Source organism: Excalfactoria chinensis, chromosome 11 (assembly GCF_039878825.1).
Source record: "Excalfactoria chinensis isolate bCotChi1 chromosome 11, bCotChi1.hap2, whole genome shotgun sequence".
Taxonomy (NCBI): Eukaryota; Metazoa; Chordata; class Aves; order Galliformes; family Phasianidae; genus Excalfactoria; species Excalfactoria chinensis.
In genome coordinates, this window is record NC_092835.1 from 16,377,669 (window position 1) to 16,404,225 (window position 26,557).

General features: G+C 49.6%; 3 protein-coding genes across 6 annotated transcripts in view; all 3 read left to right on the forward strand.

Moving 5' to 3' along the window:
* The first annotated feature begins 128 nt into the window (after positions 1 to 128).
* Positions 129 to 5,394, forward strand: HERPUD1 (homocysteine inducible ER protein with ubiquitin like domain 1). Of its 4 annotated transcripts, none has more exons than XM_072346358.1 (8): positions 129 to 279; positions 465 to 542; positions 623 to 697; positions 1,675 to 1,799; positions 2,109 to 2,231; positions 2,725 to 3,063; positions 3,847 to 3,952; positions 4,428 to 5,394. In XM_072346358.1, the coding sequence occupies exons 1-8, from the start codon at positions 142 to 144 to the stop codon at positions 4,596 to 4,598; spliced, it is 1,155 nt and encodes a 384-aa protein (XP_072202459.1). In that variant the 5' UTR covers positions 129 to 141; the 3' UTR covers positions 4,599 to 5,394. The 4 variants fall into 4 exon arrangements, with proteins under 4 accessions (XP_072202459.1, XP_072202461.1, XP_072202460.1 ...); XM_072346360.1 differs by having other exon boundaries at positions 626 to 697; XM_072346359.1 differs by having other exon boundaries at positions 4,431 to 5,393.
* Positions 5,395 to 7,485: 2,091 nt separating this feature from the next.
* Positions 7,486 to 12,212, forward strand: CETP (cholesteryl ester transfer protein). Its single transcript, XM_072346698.1, has 16 exons — positions 7,486 to 7,630; positions 8,363 to 8,477; positions 8,596 to 8,730; positions 8,815 to 8,885; positions 9,049 to 9,136; positions 9,231 to 9,300; positions 9,401 to 9,461; positions 9,743 to 9,834; positions 9,988 to 10,167; positions 10,476 to 10,526; positions 10,796 to 10,963; positions 11,135 to 11,202; positions 11,315 to 11,357; positions 11,452 to 11,521; positions 11,876 to 11,961; positions 12,078 to 12,212. Exons 1-16 carry the CDS (start codon positions 7,486 to 7,488, stop codon positions 12,150 to 12,152), a joined length of 1,518 nt encoding a protein of 505 aa, XP_072202799.1. The 3' UTR covers positions 12,153 to 12,212.
* A 999-nt stretch (positions 12,213 to 13,211) lies between these two features.
* Positions 13,212 to 26,557, forward strand: part of NLRC5 (NLR family CARD domain containing 5) — a 32,814-nt gene continuing 19,468 nt past the window's right edge. Inside the window, exons 1-12 of the mRNA XM_072346464.1 lie at positions 13,212 to 13,287; positions 15,885 to 16,075; positions 16,560 to 16,860; positions 19,292 to 19,354; positions 20,730 to 20,795; positions 21,428 to 23,183; positions 23,868 to 23,951; positions 24,266 to 24,349; positions 24,430 to 24,513; positions 25,369 to 25,458; positions 25,936 to 25,986; positions 26,426 to 26,491. Of these exons, the coding sequence (XP_072202565.1) occupies positions 16,070 to 16,075; positions 16,560 to 16,860; positions 19,292 to 19,354; positions 20,730 to 20,795; positions 21,428 to 23,183; positions 23,868 to 23,951; positions 24,266 to 24,349; positions 24,430 to 24,513; positions 25,369 to 25,458; positions 25,936 to 25,986; positions 26,426 to 26,491 (2,651 nt within the window). The 5' untranslated portion in view covers positions 13,212 to 13,287; positions 15,885 to 16,069. The remainder of the gene's footprint in view (positions 13,288 to 15,884; positions 16,076 to 16,559; positions 16,861 to 19,291; positions 19,355 to 20,729; positions 20,796 to 21,427; positions 23,184 to 23,867; positions 23,952 to 24,265; positions 24,350 to 24,429; positions 24,514 to 25,368; positions 25,459 to 25,935; positions 25,987 to 26,425; positions 26,492 to 26,557) is intronic.

Sequence of the window (26,557 nt, forward strand, 5' to 3'; positions counted from 1 at the left end):
GCCCACGTGTCCGCCCCCTCCACCCTCGCCGCCAATCGCTTGCAGCCACCGCGCCTATGCGGTCGGGCGGGGCGGAAGTGGGCGGGGCGTAGAGGGAAGCTATATAAGGGGCGGCGAAGGGGGCGCCGCCATACGCGCGCCATGGCGGAGGAGCTGAGCCTGTCGCTGTTGGTGCGCAGCCCCGCGCGGCGGCACCCCGACATGCGGCTCCGCGCCGCGCCCGCATGGAGCGTGCGGCGACTGAAGGCCGAGCTGCGCCGCCGTGCCCCCGGGGAGCCGGTAAGCACTGCCGTAAGGACCGCCGAGCGGGGGGGGGATGCGGGCTGACGCAAGGCCTGGGTGCGGTTGCGGCACCGTGAGACCTTGGGAGCGAGGAGCTGCGCGGGGCCGGGGTTCAGCGCCGTCCCTTGGCGGCTGTACGCGCTCAGAGCAGGCGGTCATTGCTTTCTTTGTGCTTTCTCAAGGCTGAGGACGACCAGAAGTTGATCTACTGCGGGAAGCTGCTGCTGGACCATCAGCTCCTACAAGAGTTCCTGCCCGGGGTAGGATCGCTGCTCCACGCTGTGCCGAGGCACTCCGGCATTGGGGGGGCGCTTCTCTAATGTGTCCGTGTGTCTCTCAGCAGGAGGAGCTGCATGCTCTGCACCTGGTCTACAACATGAGGACTCCTACAGATGTGCCTGAGAGCAGCGCAGAGGTATTTACACTGAGAGAAGGCACTGCTTTCAGTGCTGGGGCTGTACGTGCTCAGCAGTGCTGCAGGTGCTTCCTGTTAATGCTTTTGGTGCTTACTCTGTGAGGATGTAGTTAAATTAAGCTCAGAAGCAGCTGCTGGCTTGTCCAATACAGATCTGGATGGCACCTGTCAGGAAATATCAAAGGTGTGGGGTAGTTGTAGTGTGCTGCCTGGAGGAGCGCTGCTTTCCAGCTGCTTAATGATATAAGGCCTGTCATAGCCAGGCTCTCCCACATAAAGGATGACGTGGTCAGTGGGGGCAGCTCTCATTGCTGTGATGGTTGTGTGGGGAAGAAGAGGTGTAAAAGAAGATGTTACCTGCCCTTCAATGACTCAGATGGCAGAGGGGAAGTTCGGTGGCTGCTCTCATGACTTACTGGTTTGAAATGTCACCGTCCAAACTCATTCCTTACTTCTAAGTGTATGTACTGAAGTTTGTAGGGGTGTTTGTACTGCCTGGACTGAGCTATTCGAGTTTTTCCTATGCACGTTGCCAGATGTGAGTCACCCTCTGAGTACTATGCAGCTGTATCACCCCAGAGCAGCTCTTGAATTACGTCTGTGTACCACAGATGGCTGTGCATGCACTATTTGTGGTAGTTGATAAGTTGGTTTGTTTTGAGCACAGGTTCTTTTTCAAGTTGTTCTTCCATAACCAGATGGGACCTGAATGGGGGTAAAACCATGAAACGCCTGTCACATATGGTGTTGTATGTATGAGTCACTATTAAGGGGCTCTAAAATAGGGGTGGAGGTGCTTTGTAGCACAGGATTAAGTGCAGGGTCAGTACTGTGGCACCTGCAGGATCTTAGTGCAGAACAAAGAGTGTGAGATGTGAAACAGATTCTCTAAAAGAAGAACAGTGCGCTGAAATAGTTTGCGTGAGATTTGCATGGTGTTCTGAACAGTCCCTCAGGGAGTTATGGTTTGCCTTTAGGTTAAAGCTGCTCAGCCAAAGCTGACGACAGAAGCTAGGCAAGAACCAGCTGCTGCTTCTTCAGATGGTGGAAGGCTGGGATGCTCTTCTGGTGGCCAGGCAGCAGCAGCAGAAGCTGGTGCCAGGTAAGTCCATTACTGTGATGCTCATAGGCCTGCTTGGGCAGACTGTTGGATGCCAGGCCTGGTATGTGCATTAAGTCATGTGCAATGGAGAATAGGCCAGAGGTGCTAAGGATGTATAAAATCCGGTTAATGTGACACCGTTATAAAAGCAAATCTTGCTTTTATCAATTGGGGGAGTGATGTTTTTAGTACCTGAGGGGAGAATTCTTGTTTCAGTGCAGGAAATAGCAGAGGCCATCTGATGCCCTGCAATAAATGGCTCTTGTGGCTTTGCTGGTATTTAACACACGTCATTTAAATTTTGCACAGGCCTGAAACACCTCAGCATGCTTTCCAAGCCGTGCCTCCTGGGTTTTCTGTGTACACAACCTACAGCATGCTTCAGATGTCCTGGCTTCAACAGATCTATGCAAGGCAATACTACATGCAATAGTAAGTCTTCCTTTAGCTTGTAGGGGAAGGTAGGAACTAATAGAGGGAAATGCAGAAGATGAAGGACTGCTAGTTTTCTTATGGTGCAGTCAGAGGGCTTAGCACTCTACTGTTGTACTCTGCTTTTCTGCAGGTAATTTACTTCTGCTGTGATGTTAGCTCCTTACAGTGTTCTTTGGCTGCTTAAAGTTACCCTCAGATGGGAAACTGGTCACAGAGTTAAAGCCAAGAGCTGTAGCAGCCTAACAGAACACCTTCAGATTGATCAGAGCAACTTCTTGGGAAGTTATTGCTAATGGGACGGTGTGTGGTTTGACTTGGAAGTCATGAAAGTGTTACCACAGGCAGAGACAGAGCTTGCTTTGGGCCATTGTGAAGCTCAGCCTTTTCCTAAGTTGTATGTGATCTGATTGGTGGTTCTGAACTGAGGTGGCCGAGTTCTCAGTGTCTGCTCAGCATAAAAAGATGTACACCACATTTCTCTGCTTTGCAGCTTGGCTTCTACTGCTGCATCTGCTGACCCAGCCTCCACACGGCGTTCTCAGGAGATCCCGGTGACACCCCCAGCTCCTCTCCCAGACCCATTTCCTGCACAAAACCAACCCGGGGACCAGAACGCTGCTCCTCAAGCCAACGTGGTGGCCAACCAGAACTTAAGGATGAACGCCCAGGGGGGTCCTCTCATGGGGGAAGAGGAGGAGGGTGGCAATCGAGACTGGCTGGACTGGCTCTACTCTGCAACGCTGTTCTACGTTTTTGTCAACATCGTTTATTTCTACTCCAGTGTCAGCAGATTCCTCCTGGTTATGGGTGGCACTGTTCTGATGTATCTGTAAGTGCGTAGCTTGGATATTGAGTGTTGTCAAATGTTGCAATGAAGTGCTGTGCTCTGGGGGGAGGTGAGCTTCCTGATGTTAGAGCTCTATGGGGTTTCTGTACCTGGAGAAGGTGAACCTCTCATCACACCCTGGTATAACTCAGCGCTCAGTAGAAATACAGTTACAGCCTCTGGGTTCAGAGTAGTAAGGATAGGTGATGGGGAATCATCTTGCCCCCTCTTCTGCTGTAGTTGACTTTCCTTTTGGGAAACTATTGGAAGACAAAGTAACTCGTAGTGTAAAGCCCCAGCAGCTCTGTGAAAGTTGTGAAGCAGTTGATAAGTGCTTGAAATCTTGGGAGGGAGCCTTGCTCCTCTGTAAGTCATGTAGCCATGTGAGTTTTTGTTATCAGGAGAGAGCACAAAGCTTAAAGTGATGTTGTGAGATGCTTCTAAGCTGCTCTAGAAGGGAAAAGCTGGGTATGAATCAGGAGTACAATACAGATAGCCAGCCCTTGGGGGGCATTCCTGGGGTGTCTGACAGTGTCCCCTCATACACTGTTGGATCACCAGTGAGATAATGGGCGCAGGCCTGTGAGTTCCTGTCAGTCTCAGAGCTGAAACTGCAGCAGCTTAAAAATGCACTTCTGCATATGAAGACTTGTAGAAAGAAAGCCAATGGCTTCATCAAGTCCTGAAACACACTGTTGTTAGTCCCTAAATGCAATGTTGTTGAATTACCTTGATGTGGCAGGAAGGAGTCATGTGTAACCACACAAATATATTGCCTTCCCTCAGGCACCATGTCGGATGGTTTCCCTTTAGACAGCGACGAGCCCAGCCTTTCCCAGATAACGTCCCTCCTCAGGATGCTGTAAACCAGGACCAGAACAATAACTTGCAGGTATTGTGTTTTGTACAACATCAGCATGAATGCAATGAGGTTTTTACTGCGTAGTCATTACACAAGCAGTGAGAATTCTCAATTGCCAGCCTGCTTCCTCCTGTGGGATGCTGAAGTGCTGTGTGTTATCTTCTACTTGTTGGGTGTTGGAGTGGTCTGTTGCAGCCTAAGTTCTGTAACTGAACTCGGGTTGGAGTATGTGAGCAAGTGGAGTCCTGCATTTCCAGCAATGCTGGGGGTTGCTGTCAGTGTTTGCTGAGTTAATTAGCTATAAAGGAAACACCTGACTAGATAAGCCATGTATGCATCTGTCCTAAGCAGTATATTCTTCACTTGGGTTGTTGGGGGTTACTTCAGTAGAGAAGCACTGTGTAGGTTTTATACTGACAGTGCAATTTGAGTAACAATGCAGCTTAGCACCCCATTACCCTAATGCACTTCTGCAGTGGTTCTCACTGAATGCTCTTCCTTTCAGCAGGGAGGGAATGCAGGCAGAGCAGAGGAACCTGAGGCCCTTCCTGATGCTGGACAAGTTCTGCCAGAGCTGCCACAGGCCAACCCGTCCCTTATGAGCACAGCGTGGCTGTTTTTCAAGACCTTCTTTGCATCCCTCCTTCCAGAAGGGCCCAGACTGACCCGCAACTGAAACGGCACCATTTCCTTCTGTGGACTGTCGGTGAGCTCCAGTCCTGAGCAAATCAGATGCCAACCCCAAAGCAGGAGAGAAAATGCGTGGCATTTCTCTGGCCTTCACTGATGAAACTGCAAGAGGCCTTAAGTTGTTGCAATACAGACACAAGATGATTGCCCTCATTCCAAAGAACTTTCTTCCGTAGCATTTATTGGGTACCTTTGTAGAGGCTTGGCATTGGAATCTTGAGCACTAAATGCACAGGCTCTGAGCAGGTGTGCAGAGATGTCAGAGAAGCAAATTGCTTCTTCCGTGTAACGTGATTCCTGTTGGAATGTTTCAAATGCTATTTAAAATACACTGAGTGTAGTACCTTCAATTGCTAGATGAGCATTAGCAGCTTTTTAGGGAAGATCTACTGTTCAATTGCTTCAACGGTGTTTTAAATTGTCCTTTGTAAATATTTCCTTACAAAAGATGCATTGTGCCATTTCCTTGGCTGAAGGGGCAGCTGGGGGGCACAGTGACCTCAGTGGAGCTGCAGGTTACCAATTGCCCAACATGTTCTTTGTACTCAAGGCTGATTTCTTTTTCTTTGCTCCCAAATCACGGGAGAGGAGTTAAGTGCATTCAACTTCAATCAAGAGTTTATGCAAGACTTGATTTGACTGCTTTAGATAGAAAATCAAAGCAGACTGAGATCTGTATTTAATGTAGATGCGTTTTCACTCTACAGCAACTCAGTTGTGTTTGTTTCCTTCAATGTGGCCGAGGGCTTTGATTCAATAAAACTTGCGGTTGCTTATCTGTACTTGTATGTGCTCTACAGCAGAGCACGCTGTGTGCTCTTCTTGAAATCGAAAGGCCACGAGGTTTTGGGTCAATTCAGGGTAAGTCTTAACAGCATCACCAACAACCTCTGAGTATGGGGTGGGGGGCAGGGGAAGGGGCTCCAGTGGACAGCCTGGCCTTGTGCAGGGGACAGGCTGATATCCCTGTGCTGCCCTCAGGGCTGGTTACTCCAGGGCAGAGATGTTTGATGTTTGTGGCACTGTTGTTGTAGGTGGAGGCTGCCTGGCCCTTCCCTTCCTGCAAGAGGTCAATGTCCTGCAGTGCCCTGTCCTCCCCTGCCCTCCTGAGGGCTGGGAAGGAGCTGGGAATGGCTGAGGGGTAGAACTGATGCTGTGCTGTTCTGTCTTCAGCCCCTTATTGAGCGCAACTTTAGAAACAGGAGGGAGACCAACTGTTTGTAGGGTCCGATAGTGGGTAGGACAAAGGGAAATAGTTTTAGACTAACAGGAGATGCAGGTTGGATGTGAGGAAGAAGTTGCTCAGTGGGTAGTGAGGCCCTGGAACTGCTACTCAGGGCTGTGGGTGCCCCATCCCTGGATGGGCCCTGAGTTGGTGGGGGGCACCCAGCCCATGGCAGGGATGGAACTGGATGGGCTGTTAGGTCCCTTCCAACCTCAGCTGTTGTGGGATTCACTCACAAGGACTGCTCTGAAAGTAATGCCCCCTGTTTTATGCTGTTGGAGGTGGATGTTGGTGGCATGGCAATATGAGTTGAACTTTCCCACTGATGTTGTGCAACAGGTGGCAGTGGAGTCTGGCCAGATGGCATCTGATGTTGGAAGTGCACATGAAACCAAAGTGTCACGCAGTTGTTAAGGGTGGAAAAGAGCTCAAAGATCACAACCATCAACCTGTTCCTACCATTCCTGCTCCCAGCAAGGCTTCCCCACCAGGACTGCTGCTTCCCTGCCCTGAAAATGAGAGATCTTTGTTTCCTTGCAGAGAAAACCATCCTAGAAACATCCCTGCTCCCCTCAAAAAAAGGGACCTTTTGGAGAGGCACCGAGTGTGAGTCCTCACCGAAGCATGAGCAGCCAGTGGTGGATCCTGGGTGGCATCTTAAAGAATGCCATGGAAACCTGTCCCCTTGGGTACTGCTGGGTCACTTCATTCCCAGTGCTGGACCAGACCTGGCGATCAGCAGGGAGTGGGGCTGTCATCCTCCTGGTGACAAAGCAGTGGGTCTGCTGGTGCAGCTGGTGCAGCAGGTTCTTATAAGCATGGCACATGGACTGCTGTTTGTTGCTGGTGAAAATGCACAGCTAATGGTGGTGACCACTGAAAAAGTGTTTGGTAGCTGAGAGTTTGCTCTGTCAAATAGCTTTAACATGCAGGTCGCTGACCGGCAGTGCTCCTGCGGGTACTGGAGGCCGTTCACTTTCTCAACTCAGGAAGAAAACAAAGCTCAGGGCGGGGGCTGCCGGACGTGGGCTGCTGAAGGAGATGTGCTCACCCCTCTGCTGGGGACAGCACCGCCTTGCTCGGTGCTCTTGCAGCACTCAAAGTTCTTGCTTTCAGCCATGAGACTGATGGCCAAGGGAGGTGGGTTGTGGGTCCTGCTGCTGAAATAACTCAGCCCTCGTTCATTCTGCAGCTTGGTTTGTGTTGGGTTCCAAGGTGGTTGGTGGTGTGCAGGGCAGGTGCGTGCAAAGAGCGGATTTGGATTTGGGTTTCTAACCTTTCCTAAACAGATTTGCAGGGAAGTGGGAATACAAAGCGTGGAATGCGTGTACGTGAGCACATGATGGTCAGGCTGGAGGCAGTGCACAACCCCAGGCTACTCCTTGCACTGTCTCCTACTCCCACTCCTCGTCCCTCATTCTCCCACTGCAATGCAGTGCACCCCAAGTTACCACGGCCTTGGCAGCTGCAGGAGGAAGGCAACATGCGACCAGACAGGGCTCAAGGAAACTATAGGAAGATTAGGAAACGTGTGATGAGTTTTGATAAGCAGAGGAAGCAGGTCATGTCCTGCTCGGAGGTATGAAAGCAGCCTTCTGCACACCCAAGATTCAGCTGCTCCTGTTGGCACGCACTGCTCCAGCCGGGGATGCTGTGGGCTGCAGGGATGAGGCTGGGGACAGCCAGGATCTTGCTGATGTTCATCCATGCAGCAGCAGCCTGTGAGTTCGGGCCGGTGCCATACAGCGTCACTGGGATCGTCTGCAGGATGACCAAGCCTGCGGCGTTGCTGTGTAAGTGCTACTAACTTCTTTGGGGGTGCAGGTTGAACCGTGGGCACTTATACTGCCTGAGCTGAGCAGCTTCCCAAAAGAAATGGTATGCAGCCTTTGCTGCATTGCTAAGTTTTACCAGTTTTCTGTGCTGGGGTGGAAGAGCTGGAGAAAATCAGTGCTGGGTTTCCTTCCTTGCTGTAACCTCATCTCCCGGGGTCGGTCTGCACAAGGGGGGAAGGAGGCTGTCTGCTACCATGGTTTGGGGTTGTATTGTGAGGGTTTGGGGGACTCTGCGCACAGGAGAATTAATGCTTCTGCAAAGGGCAATCACAGCCCCACCAATGGTGCTACATGCAGAGGAGGATGCGGGGCTGAAAAGAAGGGATTTCTGAAGGGAAAAAAGTCCCGTACAGGGGAAAGAGTGCAGCTGAGGCTGATATGGGCTGGATAGCTTCAGGAAAACACACGCACAAAGTTCAGACTCTGAAGGTCTTCTTTGGAGACTCAGTAGCTGACCGTGCTATGTGCAAGCCTCAGAGCAAAGCACCCCAACAGCGTGAGGCCAAGCACAGCCTTGCCAAAATCTGCCCAGTGTTGTGCTGCAGGTGAGCTGCGGGGCATTTTCCCGTGCTTACTCAGAAGCTGCTTCCTAAACCTCACGGAAACGCCTGGGGTGAAATGCGGGTGCAGGCCGAGCTCGCAGCCAGGAGGTGGCACTCCGGTATCTTTGTCCTTTTCTTCTACTGACAGTGAACCAGGAGACGGCGCGGCTCATTCAAGCGGCGTTTAAGAATGCCAAATTCCCAAACATCACCGGGGAAAGGTCCATGCGGCTCCTGGGCACGGTGGCTTACACGCTGGCCAAGTGAGTAGCGCTGCACTTCCACACCACGGGAACAGCACGACGCTGGGAAGGGAGCACGATGCTCTGCGTTACCAGCTTTGAGGGCTGGCCACAAACTGGGTTCTTACTGCTTCCTTAGCATCCAGGTCAGCGACTTGTCCATAGAGCAGAGCGAGGTGGAGCTCAAAGAGAATGATGCCATTGATATAGCCATCAAAAACGTGACAGCCTTCTTCAGAGGGACCCTGACTTATGGCTACGCGGGGGCCTGGTTGTAAGTACCTGAGGTTGTAAGTACCTTGTGGCTGGGGACAAGCTGCATGTGCTGGTGCGGAATGTCCTCTCTTCTGCCCTACAGCCTGCAGCTCTTTCACTCGGTTGATTTTGAAATTGAATCTTCCATCGACCTCCAGATAAACATAAAACTGTGTAAGTTATCAGCTGTTGGCCACAAGCTACAGGGAACGGTGAGCTGGGCTGTGGGCTTCTGAAGGCGTGCAAGGCTGGAGGTGATCCGCACTGCCTTGCACACACAGATGCAGACTGGGCACGGCTGTCCCCAGCTGCCGGCTTTTCCCTTTCATTTGTGCAGTGTGCCAGGAGGAGCAGGTGGCTGCTGACGCCTCGGACTGCTACCTGTCCTTCCACAAGCTGAAGCTGCACCTCCAAGGAGACAAAGAGTGAGTCTGTTCCCCTGCAGCCAGGGTCCCCCTGCTCAGCCACTGCTCCCGTTGTGGGGCCGCTGGCTGCCCCTGACTGCTCCCATCCCTGCAGGCCGGGCTGGCTGAAGCAGCTCTTCACCGATTTCATCTCCTTCACCTTGAAGTTTGTGCTCAAGAGAGAGGTATGCCTGCAAGATGACAGCCACGCTTCCCAGTGCCGAGTGAAAGGAACCCACAAAACAAGGCGCTGCTGGCACTGAGGGCGCTCCCTTCCTCTTGCAGGTGTGCAAAGAAATAAATCTCCTTGCCCAGGTGATGGCAAATTTTGTCCATGACATAGCAGGTAAGTCCCCTTGGTTTTCTCCTTGTTTCCTTTATGAGCAGCTTTAATATTCGAGTCCCAGTAGGACAGCAACCGCATCCATTAAAACAGTCCCTCAAATACACGTATGGGATCCCACCAAGAGCCAACAGCACTAGCACTCAAAAGAGGGAGTCCCCTGTCCCATCCCAGCACATGCTCCTTTTACAGCTTCCAGGTCACCTTCTGCAGCAAGTCCCAGTGTTGCACGCCGCAAGCTGGTGGTATTTTCAATGTAAGGCTTTTGTGTTTTTTCCTGGCAGAAAATTTTGTCCGAGATGAAGCCATTGGACTTGATATCTCCCTTGCATCAGATCCCTTAATTAAAGCAAATTATCTAGAATCGCACCACAAGGTAAAGTAATTCGGGCTGCTTGGAAACCAAAGGTTTCCTGCCTGTGGTGTTTGCTCTGAGCCCAGCAGCCCTTCCCCTTGCAGATGCAGGTGTTGGCATTTTGTCCTGTCTCCCTGCTGATGTCCTTGCCAACGCAGTCGCTTTCCTTTCAAGGGCCTCGTCCTGTACAAGAACTACTCTGACATCCTCAGCGACTCTGTTTTCTCTCCATCGCTGCTGTCTGAATCCCGAATGCTGTACTTCTGGCTGTCAGAACACATCCTCAACTCCCTGGCTTCGGCAGCTTTCCTAGATGGGCGCCTGGTGCTGACCCTCAGAGGGGAGAAGCTGCAGGTGACTTGCAGGGGTGGTTCCTCGGTATTAATGTACACCTGGTCAGAAATGGGTACATTCATAACAAGGATACACCAGCAGGTAGCGCTATCCCTTAGAGGGACAACATCGGTTGATAGAAAGCTTGATGTCTGAGCTGTAAAGTGGCGTGTGATGTTTCTGTGGTGGGTTCAGGAGGAGCCCTGCCTCTGGCTGCAAGCTATGCATGTTCTATGTGTGCATGTTCTGCCACATCTGGGCTGGCCTGGGGCTGACCATAATTTCTTATGTATTTTTTTTAACAACGTGTTTCTGCTTTGTTTCTGAAGGCGCTGTTTGAATTTGAAGACTCAGAAGCACAACGGAAGGCAGTGCATTTGGTAAACTTCGGCCCTATTCACAGCACTTTCTGTCCTTCCCTGGACAGCTTAAGTGTTTTGGGCTGGGCTGGTGGAGAAACCAGAGGCTGAAGGAGAGAATGTTGTGCTTGTCAAGGATTTCTCCACCCTCCAGGTTGACACAGATTCCTTGAAGCCAGCGGAGCTGTTGGCCTCTTGTGATCTGGGGGATGGAAGTGTTTGGGAAGTGGGTATGAAACTGGGAAGCTGTATGACAAAAGCCTGATTTCTGTTGTTCCTTATTTGACCAGATTTTCCAAGGCAACTCCTACAATGATTCTGTGGGTAAGGTTTGGAGCCTTGCCCTTCCTGAGATTTCTCTCCAGCCTGAAGGGACAGTTGTGAAGTCATTGGTAGCAGTAGAGATCAGCATCTTTCCCCCGGGAGAAGAGCCTGTGACAGCTCTATACATGGAGAAGGTCAGTTCTTGCATCTCCTGACTGCCAAGACCTTTGGTTAGGTTGTTGGTAATATCTGGAGTTGAAGCCAGAAAGCATTAAACTCTGTATTATAGGAAGCAAATCAGAATAGGCACTTAAGGGCTCCCTGCTGTAAGGCAAGCAGAGTTACCTCTGTTCATCTCTGTGCAGGAAGTCACGGTCACTATCCAAGCTGCCTACGTGGAAAAGAAACTCATCTTGCACCCTTTGGATTCCCAGTGAGTACTGGAGTTCCTTAGGTATTTTATTGCTTCATTTAGCCCCTGTCTGAAAGCAGTACGGTGAAGATTTCCTCATCCCCTATTGCTGTTTTCTCCCTTTTTCCTTCAGGATAGAGTTTAAAGTCATTAACTGCACAGCTGATCCAAGTGGAGTAAGTCCTAAGTATAATAAGCAAGTATTCTCTAGGCCATCTGCTGCTGAACTACAGCTACAGAACCTCTCTGTATGAATTGTATGGCTTTCAGAATGACCGGTCCATAAGAAACTTCCTGCAGAGGATGATCTCAGCTGTTGGGATCCCAGAAGTGATTTCAAGTGAGTTCTTCCCTTCAAGGAAGTGCCAAAGTACTCTTTAAAGCACTTATCAGTTCTCCTGTACCAATCTGCTGAAGAAGTACTTTGATATCTCCCACGTCTCGGTGGTGGGGGGGGAAGAAGGGATGGAATTACACGTTTCACATTGCTGATGTGGATTTCTGCTAGGTTCTGGGCAATGGGGAAAGAGCCACTTCTGTGAATGGCTGGGATAAGGGAAAGGGAGTTCCTGCCAGGCTGATGGCTGTGGGACACCGAGGCACAATTTGTTTTGGGCATGATGAGGTCACACTACATAAGAGCAGCAAGCCAGGACGGCCATGCCATAACTGGGTGCTTTTACTGATCCTATAGAGATCGAACCAGCCTTAACCTCACTGATGAACAGCAAAGGGCTTCATTTCTTTGAGATTAAAAATCCTGAGATCATCACAAGAAAGGTAAGCAGGGTTCAGCAATATCTGGCTCTTCAAGCCTTCAATGGGAGTGTGTGATAACCCCAATGTTAGCACGCAGTGCTAATATAACGCTTTCTTTTTCCTCCCTGCATTTTTAGAGATACCTAATCGTACAGCTTGACTTTAGCTTCCCCAATCATTTGCTGCTTAACTTCCTCAAGCAAACGTTTTAGAAGCCGTCTCCTTTGTATGAGCAGATCGGGTGTGAAACAAAATACAAGTTGGTTTGAATCAGCTTCTGTTGAGTTCTGTTTTATTTTCCTGGGAAGTGCTGCAGTTTGTGTGCAACCCTATCTCCACTGAGACTGTACTCTGCAAAGACCCACATACCTCTGCTATGCCAGGATCTTTAAAGGAGTGCACAAAGAGCTTGCAAGTAAGGGTTGAGATCCTGAAGGCTGCGGACGCTGGGTTAACACCGGGAGGTAGCATAACCAGGCTTGGGCTGTATTTAGGCTTCTTGTATGGCTGAAGATGTGAGTTTGGAGAGCAGTATATGAACACAGAGAGCTTGTGTGCTGGGTACACAAGCACTGTGTAGAGCTGCGGGCAAACCGTGCTCACGCCGTTGAGCAAACCTGATGAAAGTAATAAATACGATAAGGAGATTATGAAAGGAAGTGTAAGTATCTGTTCAGGCAGCAGGATCCTGTTCCTTCCTCCCTGTTTATCTGAAGGGACACAGCTCTTTTGCTATGTCGGCTCATGCTTCCCTTCAACACTTTGCTCGGAAGGAAGCTCAGAATGCTAAATATAGGGATGTAGTGATGATATTAGAGAAGGCAGAGGGTGACATTCTCCTCCACAAAGCGGGCTGTCCCACACTCCATGGAAAAGGGAGACCTGCTCCCTTTGCCAACTGTAGTTTGCTCCGTGTCTGAAGGAGCACTGGGCTCAACATGGGGCTCAACATGCCGCCTCCACAGCACAGCAGGAGCCGAAAGGTGTGACATGGCGGCCTCGAAGCAGCCCCGGTACAACATTCCGCCTTCACTTTGGTGCCCGGAGGGATCCCCTCCCGTCTGCACGGCATCGTCAGCCAAACCTGGGGGTGCCGGATGGGTCCCAACATGGCGGCGGGCGCTGAGGGGGCTGCGGGGCGCGGGAAAGCCGCACGGCAGCGCCCGGCGGGTTCGGGCGGCTCCTGGCGCGGAGCCGGGCAGCTCGGCAGGCAGCGGCGCTGCGAACACCACGTGCTTTCCCGGCAGAGCGCTTCACAGCCGCGCTTTCACTTTTGGGACAGCCCGCAGCGGGGCGGCCGCGAGCACCGAGCGCGATGGGGGCGAGCCCGGCCGGACCCACAGCGGGGTAAGTGCTGAAAGTGGGCGTCCCGGGCCTCGGGAGGGGCGTGTGGGGCTGCGGGGTCACCGCCCTCCTCCGTCCATCCCTCCGGCCGGGGCTGCGCGCTCTGGTCCCCTCGTGTGCTGCGCGGCCGGAGGAGCTGCGCTTGGCACCCGCTGCGGCCGAGGGCTGGTGGTCGTCGCGTCCCCTCACAGCGCGTGGGTCCCCCGGAGCGGGGCTGTGCATTGGGGTGTGTGTATCCTCCCGTGACCTGCAGCGCTGCGTGGCCACAAAGCTGTGGGGCAGGTGGGGAGCCCAGCACGGCCCTATGGCGGTTTGGTGCCCGATGTGCCGCCCTGCCCATCGCTTCCTGCTGATCCCTGTGAGGGAAACCGCATCAAGGTGGCTCATTCCAAAAGTACCCACACGGGTTGCTTCAACGTGAGGGGAGAAAGCAAACAGCAGGCGCTGCGGCTTTCTGTGACCCAGAGGGGTGTGAGGTCAGGGGGCTTCTGGGCTCCGCTTCGCAGGAAAAGCCTTTGGGCCCTTTGCCCCACCAGGCCGCTCTTCTGGCCCCACTGATGCACCAACAGCGCTTTGTGTGGGGATGGAGAGCAGCCCATGGGGGTCAGCACTGCCCGTCAGCCTCCCCAGCTCCCCCACCTGCACTCCGGGCCAGTGTACCCCCATCCGCCCTTTGTGGGTGTTGTTGGCTCTGGGTTTTGGTTTTACCTTTCCCTTTTCCAACGCGTGGACTTTGAAGCAGCGTGGCGTGCTGCCTTGCCGGGTCTGGATCTTCTCTGCACACGCATTGAAACGTGCAGTCTTTCCTCAGCTCTCCCATTCCCGTTCTGTTTTCACATCTGGTTCCTGCTCCAAAGGAAATAAAGGTCACTTTTTTTCCCCCTCGTAGATACAACAGAAATAGTACATCAATACTTCCCTTCCTTCCAGCATAGTCAAATGTTTTGCGTCTAAATAACAACATTTCCACTGCAAGAGCCTGAACCAGACCAAGGAAAGAGGTTATTCTGGTCAAAGTTTGCCCTCAGAACTGTTAAGGTTAGAAATGCGCTCTATGATCGTCTTGTTCAGCCATCCACCTACCACCAAGTTACCCACTAACCCGTTCCTTCGGAGCAGCCCCCGAATGCTTTTCCTTCGTCAACATCTGGCTGCTGATTCTGGGAAAGGATAATTCCCCTGTATTGTTTTTGTTGGGTGTTGTGGCACATCTGACTTCATCACAGAATCGTTGATGCTGGGGGAATTCCTGGCTGTTCTAACTTTCATTTTGCATTGTTTTTGCTCTCTAAAAGTTCCGGAGGACACCGAAAGGAGAGCAGTAAGTCGTGACGTCTCCCTGCTCCTTTGTTCTGTAGCTTCTCCCATGGCTTTTGCTGCTGCTTTACTTGTGGGTGAGTTGCACGCGAAGGTAGATTCACAACAGGGAGCTTCACCTTTCTGTTACATTCGTGGTGGCAAGGAGAGGTGCGTGTTCTGAGCTGGGGCTGTGTGGTTTTGCGCTGCTTTTCTGCATTTGAAGAACGAGGCTTAAAGCTTTGATTCCCTTTCTCAGGTCGCTTTCTTTGCGCTTTCTATCGAGCCCAGAGACATTTCACTGCAGGTTCTGGTGGGTGGGCAGTAGCGGAGGAGCTGTGCTTTCGCTTTCAGTGTGGACTTTTCAGTGTTGTTTTGTCCCCGAAATTAATCTGATGTTAACTCGTGTGTCTGCTCTCTGAATGGCTTTCAGTCATCGTTAATGCCGAGGTCTGGTTAGGATGATTATTTTCAGTACGGTCTTATTTAGTAGTTGGTTCTCAGCCAGCTGAGGAGTGAAGTCAGAACGCTGCTGTCTGCAGAGCTCTGTGTGGGGGCAGGAAAACATGGATGATGACATTCAGTAGCACTCTCTGCTCAGGCTGCTGGGATTAAAGTTGGCTGTGCTTGAAGCTGGAGCTCTTTCACTTGTTTGGTTTTCCCACATCAAACACATTAACATGCAGTAGTCTTGGACCTGGAAAGACCATCCACTCCAGATGTAAGACAGAGTTGATGCAAGTTTCTGTTCTTCAGACTTTATGCAAGGTTGGTAATGGTAGTGGTAGTTAGAACTGGCTTTAGACATTGGAGTAGGGCAGCAAGGTGCTAAGGACAGCCCAGTGGCACGTTCCTAATGCTGCCTTACCTTGCTAGGGTTTTGCTGTGTTTGGAGGTATGTGGATGGTAAGTAATGTCTTTCCTCATCCTTTCCTTGCAGTCGGAGCGGCTGCACACTAGTCAGGTTGATTGAGATGAGCAGCTCAGGTCAGGCAGTGACACCAGGGAAGCTGTGAATCCCTTGAAGTATTCTTGTAAAGCTTATCTTCTTCACCCGTATCTCACACTAGGCTGAGTCCTTTGTTTTCATCACACCAGTGGCAGATCCTCAGATGTCCAGACTTTGTGATCACATCTGGTTTGAGCTGGAGATCATCTAGAGATGGATGACTCCACAGAAGGAAAGTTGCACAGCTGATCCCAGGATGAAGGACAGAGCTGCTAGATCTGTCACCCATGGAGCTGCCTGTACCTTCTCACGTCTGCTCTGCTCTTCATGTCTGCTCTGTTCTTGTTTCTCCTAGGGATCCACACCGAGTGAGGATGCTGGATATAGGCACACACTGTGTGTTGGGGTGTTGCTGTGTGCTGAAACTCTGCCACTGGTAGACCACTCCTTCAGCAGGTTATGGAGGAGAAAGCACCTTTGTATTTGCATATGCTGCTGGATTGCACCTAGGACAACTGAAAGGAGGGTGACCACACAGCAATGCAGGTAGGAGAACATGCGTGCATGGCTTTGCTTTTGGAAGGAAGTGAAAGAGATTGGTGACATTGTACCAAAGCAGAGATGTATTGCTCATCCCCACAAAATGAATAGCAGGAATAGCTTTGTGAGCCCTTGGAGGTGGGAAATATCTTACTCTTAGAGTCCCAGGCCTCCCTAGAGGAGCTGCTGCATGCAAAAGATGCCTGTGGTGTTATGTTTGGAGATGGCCACTGCCCCAGTGCAGCAGAGGAGCTTCTCCTTGGCTGCATCCAGAGAGCCTGACTCATGTTGTTTGCTCTCATCCATTGCAGCACAACACAGCAGTCAAGCACAGCAGTCCTTGCACTGCCTTGTGTCTGGGCTAGGATTTGCCACAAGGCAGATAAGAAGTGCTGGGTGGACCAAGGGTGTGGGCCAACAGCAGGACTGTGTGGGTAAGCATCTCTCGCTTCCATGCCCATTTCAACCCTTTCTACTTTCATCCCCCCAGCCCACACTCCAGAACGATGACTTTGACCTGGAAGGAGCTGTAGCAAGCATCCGCCCCCAGCTAGTGGAATTCCTCAGCCACTGTCCTGACTGGCTGCTCGCTGCCTCCCAGCACTTCCTCCCTATGGCAGTCCTCAGCGGCTTAGCAGGCGTCACTGACCACAGAGAAAGAGTCACTGTGCTCCTTGACCTGCTGGAGAAGGCTGGCCATGCCACCTGGAAACAGTTTGCACAGTGCCTCTGCATGGAGTGTGACCTGCCCCTGGAACTGGAGATACTGCTCATGAGTTCTGCAGGAGAAGGTAGGTAACAGGGGAACCAGCTTCCTCTGAATGCCTCCAGACATAACCAGGGTCTTGGCACTCTGAAGGCACTGGAGCAGGCTAGGCACTGATGCTGCTTTATTACCTTTAGTTATGCACTCAGTGCCTTGTCAGTGAGAGGTGACAATCTACTTCATGCTGCTCAGGCAGCTACAAGTGATCCCAAGCCACCTGGGAAATGATCTAACAGCTTTCCTTCTGGTTCTCCTCTTACACCATAAGCTCTGGAAGAAGAGCAGTCATTTCAAATATATCTGTCTCCAGCAAACAGCAGCAGTTCATGTTTTTGGGAAGTGCTTTTTCACCATGGCTGGTGTTGATGGGCACTTACTCATCTGAATCTGAAAATGAGTGGGTTGCTTACAGCACTGCTAGCATCACCTCGCTTTGAGTGCCCTTCTGCAGGCCAGCAGTGGTCTGTGCTTTTACAAATGAGATGTTTGAGCAGGGGAGAAGCCTGTTAGGATGCAGTTCATGTAATAGATTCCTCTTCTGTGTCCTTATCCTGCTGGCTGCTGGTGACAGGTTGGCTGTGGTTGCTCTTCCAACAGTAACTGGCCTGATGTGAGAATGGAGAGTATTTGGATATTTGGCTTAGAAATGGAAATTGAGATTAAAAAAACCCAAAAGTTATACAAGCTAAAACCAATAAGGAACGTATGCTCCCAATGTAGCTGAGGTTAAATGTTTTGATATGTGTGGAGGAAAACCAAATCCAAACAAAACAACCTTTTTTGTTTTTTCCCCATGGATTTGTAATTGCTTGGTTCTGATTTTCCTGATCCAGGAGGAAAATAAATAGAAAAGTCTAAAAGTACTTGCAGAAAAAGGAAAGCACTTCCCCACATCCCCCATTTTCACTTGGAAGCAACGTCTTTATAGCTGCCACCATCCCCTGTGGAGTGTAACCACTGCACTGCATATGAGGGTGCAGGCACACACGGGGTGTGCACGCGCTCTATTAAAGCCTACAATACTAACTCAGATGTGCTTATACTTTATTGTACTGCTTAATTTGGACTTAACTTCCCCTCTGCTTGCATCCTGCATAGCAGGAAGTCTTACGTGATGAGATTTTCACAGCAGCATGTGTATAACACCCTGCTTGCTGTAACTTGCCATTATTTGCATCAGTCAAAGGATGCAGCCGTTAGTGACTGACTTCAGCAGCTATTACTTTTGCAGAAGGAAAAGATCAGTCAAGCAGCAAGGACTGATGTGGCCTTTCTGTCAGGGCTAAAGCTGAAACAGATTTTCACCTTTTAATAATGTGGAGCATCATAAAAAAATGGTTTCTTCGGGTTTCAGGATTGGCTTATGCCGGTTAAACTGTAGTGTCAGCATTTTAGCATCACTGCTCCTACTGAAGATGACTTGATTTGTTTGTGCTCTAGCGTGATTTTAAGGGCAGCCTGACACTGTGTGTGGTTGGACATCAGGGTCTGTCCTAGTCAGGTCAGAAGATGGTGGTGCTGAGGAGGACACCGGATCACTTTCAGAGTAACAAAGTGGTCTTTAGTTAGGGAAGATGAGTTGTTGGATTGCCTCAGCTGAAGTGACTCGTGGGAAAATGTGCTTCTGTCTGCATGGTGAACCAGACTGGAGGACCACAGCTAGTGGTGCTTTGCTTGATGTGGCATGCAGGGCAAGAATCAGCACACTAAAGAGCTTGGATGGGTTTTGTGGGAGGCTGTGGCACGGCCTCATTTTCAGCCTTGTTCTTCATTGCTTTGTGCTGATTCTAAAGGTATAAATACCAGAGCACTGGCCTGCATATCCGGCTGGAGATGGCAATGAGGGGAACTCGTGGATGAAGGCTTTCCATCTGGTGTTGGGGAGCCATCCTTTGGGATGTGAGTTTATCTGAACCGGTGGTATGCAGCCTCCTGCTTGGTACGAGCAGGATCTCCCTCTGAAGTCTTGTGAATGTAGTCTGTGGGGCTGCCAGTGCTGTGTGGGAGCTTCTGGCCGCTCCAGCTGCCTCCTTTGCTGCACAGCATTGTGCTGCCATGCAGTGAGTCAGAGGATGTCCTTGCTTGGGCTGCCAAATGACTGCTGAGCTTCATCCCAGAAACGGCTCCTGTGCAGAAATAGGGAAGAACGGAGCTTCCCTTTTTGGCTGCAGTGTGGTTTTCAATTAGCTGAAGCTGCTCGTGCTCTGACTTTGCATGTGTCATACTGAAAAGCTGTTTCGTACCTTGAAAGCTGAGGTTAACTGTATTTTTGAGCAAGCTGAGAGGAAATCAGATAAGGTACCAGAAATCTGGCTGTGTTGCATCAGCCTTTACATTGAGCCTTGTTAATGTGCCACTGTGTGTGTTGTGAGCTACTTGCTCTTTCATTTTATCTGATCAGTTTTCAAGAGCAGAATGATGGCAGAACTTTCTAATTTCCCATTCAATTCCTTCAGGTAACTTGGCTCAGAAGCAAGAAGTGCACACAGATGCAAGTGACCAGTTCTCTCTGCCAAGAGGTAAGGCTGAAACAGACCTGTGATGCTATATATGGTCTTGGAATGTATCTGCTCTGCCTGTGGGCTGGGCAAGACTACAAATGTCCCACATACTGGCCACAGCACTGGCAAGGTGATCCTCGCACATGTAACTCCAGGTTTGTTTGTTTCTGTTGGTGCTTTCCCCATAAACATTTCTTGTTTCATTTTCTTTCCCTGCGTTTCAGAATAGCCTTTTTGGCCCTGGCTCTGATGAGGAACCCACTCAGTTTCTCTTTCCAGGGAATCTCCCATCCCTCTGTGCGAAACCCCCACTTTTTTCAGCTATGCTGTGGTTGGCTCACCAAGAAGTGGAGGAAGTTGGTTTGGCATCTAAAGAATTAACAGACAGACAGATCCAACAGAATCCATTCTGAGAGCGTGGGATCTGAGCTTAAAAGAATGGGCTAAAACACTGGCAGCAGCAGGAGCATCTTGCAGTGCTGCCTGTGGTCCTCGCTGAGGTTTGCTCATTGCCTTGTAACTTTTGTGTTTGCATCTGTTCTGCACGTTTCCTGCTGCTGGTCAGGCACAGGTAGGCTTTTAGCACTGCATTCCCTGAGCAGCAAACATGTCTTATCACTGGTGTTTCCTATTCCTGCTCTCTTTCAGGTCCATCATGCGGGCTTATCTTTGCTCTATGAAGTGAGGTCAAAATCATGTTCCAGTATCAGATAGATGTTAATTTCTTGTGTCTGGTCATGTGTCCCTCAGGGAGATGGACGGACCTGCTCAATTTCACTGCAAAAACACTCAAATAGGTTGAATAGGAAAGTAGTACGTCATGCTGTTACCCGCTGGGAAAACCTGTATGAATTGAATAAACCAAAGTGCTGGAAGCCTGGAGAACAATTGCCTGGAAAGTGATGGAGCTCAGGGGGCTCCATTGCTCATGAAGCAGCTCAGACCCCAAGGGCAATCCTGAGAGCTGCAGAGCATTTGGGCCTTAAGGAGCAACCCAACCTGGCTTTCTGAGTGACAGAATCATAGGGGTAGGAAGGGACCTCTGGGGATCATCAGTTCCAACTTCCCTGCCAAGACAGGTTCCCTAGAGCAGGTTACACAGGAAAGTGTCCAGATATTTTTAATGTCTCCAGAAAAGGAGACTCCTCTTCCTGGGCCTTTTGGTGAAGATCAAGTGTAATATCTGTTCTTACCAGTATAACTTTCAGTGGTTGGATGCACGACTGCGTTTACTTCAGCAACTGCAAAAACAGTTGTGTAAGCTCAGCTTGGATTTCCAGATAGTTTTCTCTCTCTGATTATGCTCCTTTTTTCCAGTGAAGAGCCTTGCCCAGCTCTGTGTAAGCTGACATTCCAAGTGCTGTTCTGATGTGTTTCTGGCTTTGCTTTTCAGGGCTGACACGTCGCCGCCGTAGCAACAGCCCCATCAGCGATAAGGATGCTAAGCAGCAACGCCTGGGTATGTTGGGATGCAGAAGCAGAGTAATGATGGGTTTCCCTCTGAGGAAAGGACCTGTTTAAAACTTCCTTGCATAAGTACCCAACAAACCAACTTCCTGCACTGACAGAAACTTCTGCTTTGTGCCTGCAGAAATTCTTATGCAACAGGTTATGAAATGTATCAACAGTGGGACCTGGCACGGGGTGCAGATGGCATATAAGGACTCGAAAAGCATTCAGCTGTTAATCTCTGTATTTATTTGTTGTGTTTTTTTCATTTCTAAACCAAATTGGGAGATATGGTGATGATTTAAAACCTTCTAAAGCCTCCACAGTTTCTGTAGCACGTTAAAAACGTGTATGGTTTCAGTTCACTCTAAAACAGAGAGGTAGCTGAATGGATGAATGATGACAAAGTCAAGTCAGAGTAAATCCAAGAAAGACTCAGTGGTCTGAGCAGGCCCAAGGGCCGTATAACACTGGTGCAAAACAGGAAAAGATGAGCGTTATTTTTATGTGTTCATGATGTGTCATCTCTAGCTGTGTAAAGCTGCCTCTGATCAGGGCCGGGGCTCTCTGGGAGCAGCAGTGTTGTTGGTCTGTTATAGCTCAGAGCTAACGTTTCACCCTCGACTCACTCTGCTTTCTCAGATTCAGCTGAAAAGTATCAGCGTCTCCTCATTGACTCCATCGGCAAGAGATACGGAAGCAGGAGAACAGCAGGAGCAGCAGCGCAAGAGCCAACGCAGCCTCTAGCTTTCAGCCAAGCCTTTGTCAACCTTGTTCTTCGGCAGAGCAAAGACCCCCGATTGAAAGAGAGAACAGATAAACCCCGAGAGGATGTGCCCAGTGCCCCCGAGCCAGAAGAATGTGTGGATACAGCCATCAGAGTGTCGGATCTGTTTGGTAGCGTGATGGGATCGGGTACAACGAAGGTGATCTTTTTGTTTGGTAAACCAGGCACAGGCAAGACCATGCTAATGCACAGGATTTGTCAGAAGTGGGCAGAAGGTGTCTTGCATCAGTTTCTCTTCACTTTCCTGTTTGAGTTCCGGCAGCTGAATTTACTAAAAAGAAAACTGACTCTGAAGGAGCTTTTGTTTGACCTGTTTCTTCAGCCAGAAGACAGCCCCGATGCAGTGTTCCAGCACCTCCTGGAGAACGCCCAGCATATACTGATCATCTTTGATGGGCTGGATGAGTTTGCGGGTAACATGGACGTGTCGTCATCTTCTAAAAGAAGGCTGAACCATAGCTGCAGCATGTCCATATCTGAACTCTTTGCAGAGCTTTGTCACGGGAACCTCCTGCGTGGTTGCACGGTGTTGGTCACCAGTCGCCCTAAGAGACTCCCTGACTTCTTGATAAACACAGTAGATTTGCTGGCAGAAGTCTGGGGGTTTGATCACGAGAAGGTCGAGGAATATGTCAGCCACTATTTTCGTCATCATTCATTCAAAGAACAAGCCATCGCTCACCTGAAGAACAGCACCAAGCTCCTCAGCATGTGTCAGATCCCTGCTCTGTGTTACGTTGTCTGCATCTGTTTGGAGTATTTGCTCCTTAAACATCAGACGAGCGTGGAGCTTCCTCAGACCATGACACAGTTTTATATCAAAATGCTTCTCATCTTCATAAACAAACAGCAGGGAGAGCATGCAGGTGATGAGGAGGCTCAGCTGAACAGTAACAAGGCGGCCATTTTGGGTCTGTGTGATCTTGCACTGAAAGGCCTGGAAGCTAAGAAGCTCGTGTTTTACGTTGGAGATATTCCAGAGCACGTGAAGCAGTTTGCTTCCTTGCATGGTCTGCTGACTGTCTTTGAGGTGAAGACGAACAGCACTCACCCTGAGACTGGCTATGCCTTTGTGCACTTGAGCCTGCAGGAGTTTTTCGCAGCCCTGTGTCTCATGATAAGCACAAGTGTGGACAAGAGCCACCTGAAGAGGAAGTTATCCCTGAAGTCAAAGTGGACATTAAGAAATGAAGCAAAGACTGAGTTCATGGAGAGCTTTCACATCTTCCTCTCAGGCTTGTCTTCCAAAGAGTGTAGGATGTTTCTTATGTTGCTAGCTGAACAAAGTGAAGCTTGGGTGCGGGATAAGCAAGATGCTATCCTTCAGTCCCTCAGGAAACTGGCAGCCACTCAGCTGACCGGGCCCAAAGTCATTGAGCTCTGCCATTGCACGTTTGAAACGCAAAGCCTTGAGGTAGCCCAGCACATCGGGAGCCTGCTGAATTTCAAGTATGAGTTTAAAAACTTCAGACTGACACCTCTGGACATGTCGGCTTTGGTTTTTGTCATCAACTCTGGCCAGGATGTGACTCGTTTGGGTTTTGCAGGGTGCCCCTTAGACACGGACTGTTTGGAGATCCTGGGCAGCTGTAGGAATGTGGAGCATCTGAGGTAAACGTACAGACTGCTGGGGGCTGGGAGGGCAAACCTAGCATTTCTGTTTTAAAGGGGAGAGAAAGAGGATGTGAGAAAACAACAACTTTGACACCAGAGAAATTTAGTAAATAACGTATTTCATGGAATCATAGAATGGCCTGGGTTGAAAAACGCCTCAAAGTTCCAAACTGGCCAAACGCCCAGTGCCAATCATAAAGTCATCATAAACCAGGTGAACAGGAGATAACATCTGCATTGCAAGGTGCCCTCCCTATTAGTACTTTGCCAGAGGGACTTTCCAAGCAGGATCTATTGGTTTTTTTTCTATAGAAGTTTCTTCTAAATAATCCCCTCCATAAAAGAGGTACTTTGCCTTCAGACTTTGTGTCTTTTCTATTCTGGAAAATGTTGGTTGCTTTGCCACTCAATCTTACAGCATCTGGACTGGGGTCAGCCTGCTTGTAACTTAGTAGGTAGATGCCACTGTACCAAAAGGCAAAAGCTTTCTGTCCTTCTAAGTGCTTGCTGTTAGTGTGCAAGTTTAATGGCTTTCTACAATCAGATTCCACCAAAAAAGCACGTGACACAGCATCTGCTATAAAATCAGTTCAACGCAGATGGTTTTTGTCAGTGTTTTAACATGCTCTGTGGGCTGCCTTCTTTGTTGTGTTTAATGTGTTTTTTCCCTTTATCTTTTAGCTTTCGGAGTAGGAGATTTGGTGATGATTTTGTTGCTGCACTTTCAAAGAGCTTAGGAGAAATGGGAAGCCTGAAGAAACTGGAGTAAGTCTGCTTGTAAGGTCTGAGCCTTCTCTGCTGTGTCTTAGTCTCCCAGGTTAATCACTCACTCAGGGTTGATCATACAGAGCCATGCAGTGCAGCACAGACACCTGTGGCTCTTATTTTCTACCACCACCTCTTATCAGGAGGAGTTTTGCTCTGCCCTGGTTAAAGAGCAGCAGAAAGTTGATTGCAAGTCGCAGAGTTAGGCAGCATCCTCTCTGTGTATGGTGCAGGCACACGTCTGGGATGGGTTTGCTACGTGCTGCATGGATTCTAGTCCTCCCTCTGCTTGATTCAATGCTTTCTTTTTCCAGGGTGACAGGTGGGAGCATCACAGCTGCAGGACTGACTGATGTGGTCCGAGCTTTGTCACCCTGCCTGCAGCTCGAGGAAATAAAGTGAGTGTGCTGTAGCAGTGCTGCTCAAATCAGCTGCACATTTGGGTTTGGGGTGCTAATGAGATCCAATCTGTGTGCAGCTTGCAAGGCAATCGGATACGAAATCCAGACATAAAGACAGTGATGGAGCTGTTTTCCAGAATGGAAAAGCTAAAGAAAATAGAGTGAGTAAAAAAGACTTCAATGTATCAAAAATATTACCTGTTATATGAAGCCAAGCACAGCATCAGAAAGAGCTTAAAAGAGAGCATCAGAGCAGGGTTGATGGATATCTCTGTAAGGGCTGGTATTAGTAGAGGTGCCACTAGAGGACATGTGGGACAGTTTTCCTCTTCTTCCTCTTCACCTGTCTTCCCCTTGGTCAGGTTCAGGTGGAGGTGCCTGAGCTCTGTAAGAGCAGGTGGCTCTTTCTCTTTCTTCTAAGCTTTCCTTTGGCCATCTTGTCCTGTGCTGCCCGTCTGGGAGGGTAAAACCAGGCTACTGCCCACCTACCTTGGTTAAAAGGGGGAGACTCTGCCCTTAAAGGGTCTCCCATACCCCTGGGTGTGAGCAACTGGATCCAATATACCTGGGAAGTGGAAAAAGCACCAGCTCCTCTGCTTTCCTGAAATGCTGGATAACTGCTTCTGGGAAGTGTCACCGTGTGCCCAGTGGAGCATCTTATCATACAGAGAGGTTTGAAGGGCAGTGCAGTTGTAGGTCACATCCCCTCACACGTTTCTGATACACGTAGACAGCGTTATTGTTATGATTACACTGAGGTTCATAGGGAATCTGTGGTCCTGAGGTTCTGTAGAAGCAAGACATTAAAAGGTTTCGTGAGGTCTGACAGGAAGCGAAACAGCATAAATGTGTGGTTAAAGAGCAGATCCTCAAAGCGTTGCAGGTATTGTGGCTTTCAGGGCTGTTCCTGAGGGTTTTGGGGAACCTTCACAGTGTTGGGGGGGTGCACAGAGGGCACTTGGGTAACAAAGGACTGTGCTCAGCATTTGAGCCTGTCTTCTTCTTCACATCCACAGTCTGAGCAAGAACAATCTTTCCTTGAATGCTGTTCTCCTTTTGGCAAAGGAAGTCATCGCGTGTCAGAATGCTACTGAGCTACACGTCAGGTATCAGTGCATGAGAGCTCTTACCACAGCACGCTGTCTCTTTAGGTGATGGCTCTATCAGTGGGCACCACTTTACAGTTTATTTGTTGGTTAATCAGAATCAAGGAAAGATGACTTTTACTCCTTTTTGTTTTCTGTTTGAAACACAGAATGTTATGGATTCCCTGCTTGTATTTTTTTAATAGATCTTTTTGTCTATAAACAGATTTGCAGATGTCGTATTTCTTTGTCTATAACAAAATCTAAACTTGCTTTTAAGCTCTGTAATATATCAACGAGGAAATTACCAGCGTAATTACAGATTGTTTTTGAGTTTGTAGGCCTAGGATGACAGAGAAATGTTTAATCCTTAGCTCGTGTGCTTTTGCCATAAGCCCAATAGGCCACGTTCCCAGGGAACAGCTTTGGTCCTTACTCTGCTGAAGAAATGACATCCTTCTACCTGTGTCCTAACATTGGCTTTGATCTCATTTTCAGGAAGGACACCGTGATTATATCTTTCTCGGGCTTATCTGGGAAAGCTCCAAGGTGAGAAACTACACTTGGTTGTGTTCAGCTTGTTGTGCTTTATTCAGTTACGCTGGTTTAAACCATCAGCTCAGTGTCACTCTCAGCCACTTCAGGAGAACTGATTGCCTTGTGTCTGGCAAAGCTTCCCGTAGTGGCACAGTCTGACATGGAGGCAAAGCATTCCGCATCTTACTAGAGCCTTTGATTTGGAACTCAGATACTGAGTTGATTCAAATAGAAAGAAATCCCACGTGGGCACCTCCTGTGCTGATGGCTCCCATCTGCTGATGGGGGTCTTCTGGCCTTGAAAATCATTTAGCCTGGCTTGGAAGGGTTGGGTAGAGCCCACAACTCGTTTTTTTCTTCTAGAGTGCTCAGATAAAATGTTAACCAGCTCCTAATTGCTCAGGTGCTTTGTGAAGGCATGTTGAAGGCCAAATATTTTGCTTCTTTGCAGGTCTTCGGATTTGAAATGGGAACAAAATAAGGAATGTGCGGCTCCAACTAGACATCTGAGGCTGTGGTAAGAGACCGCTCTGAAATTCCTCTTAGTTGATGGGTTGATGCCTCCAGCAGAGAGTATTGGCTT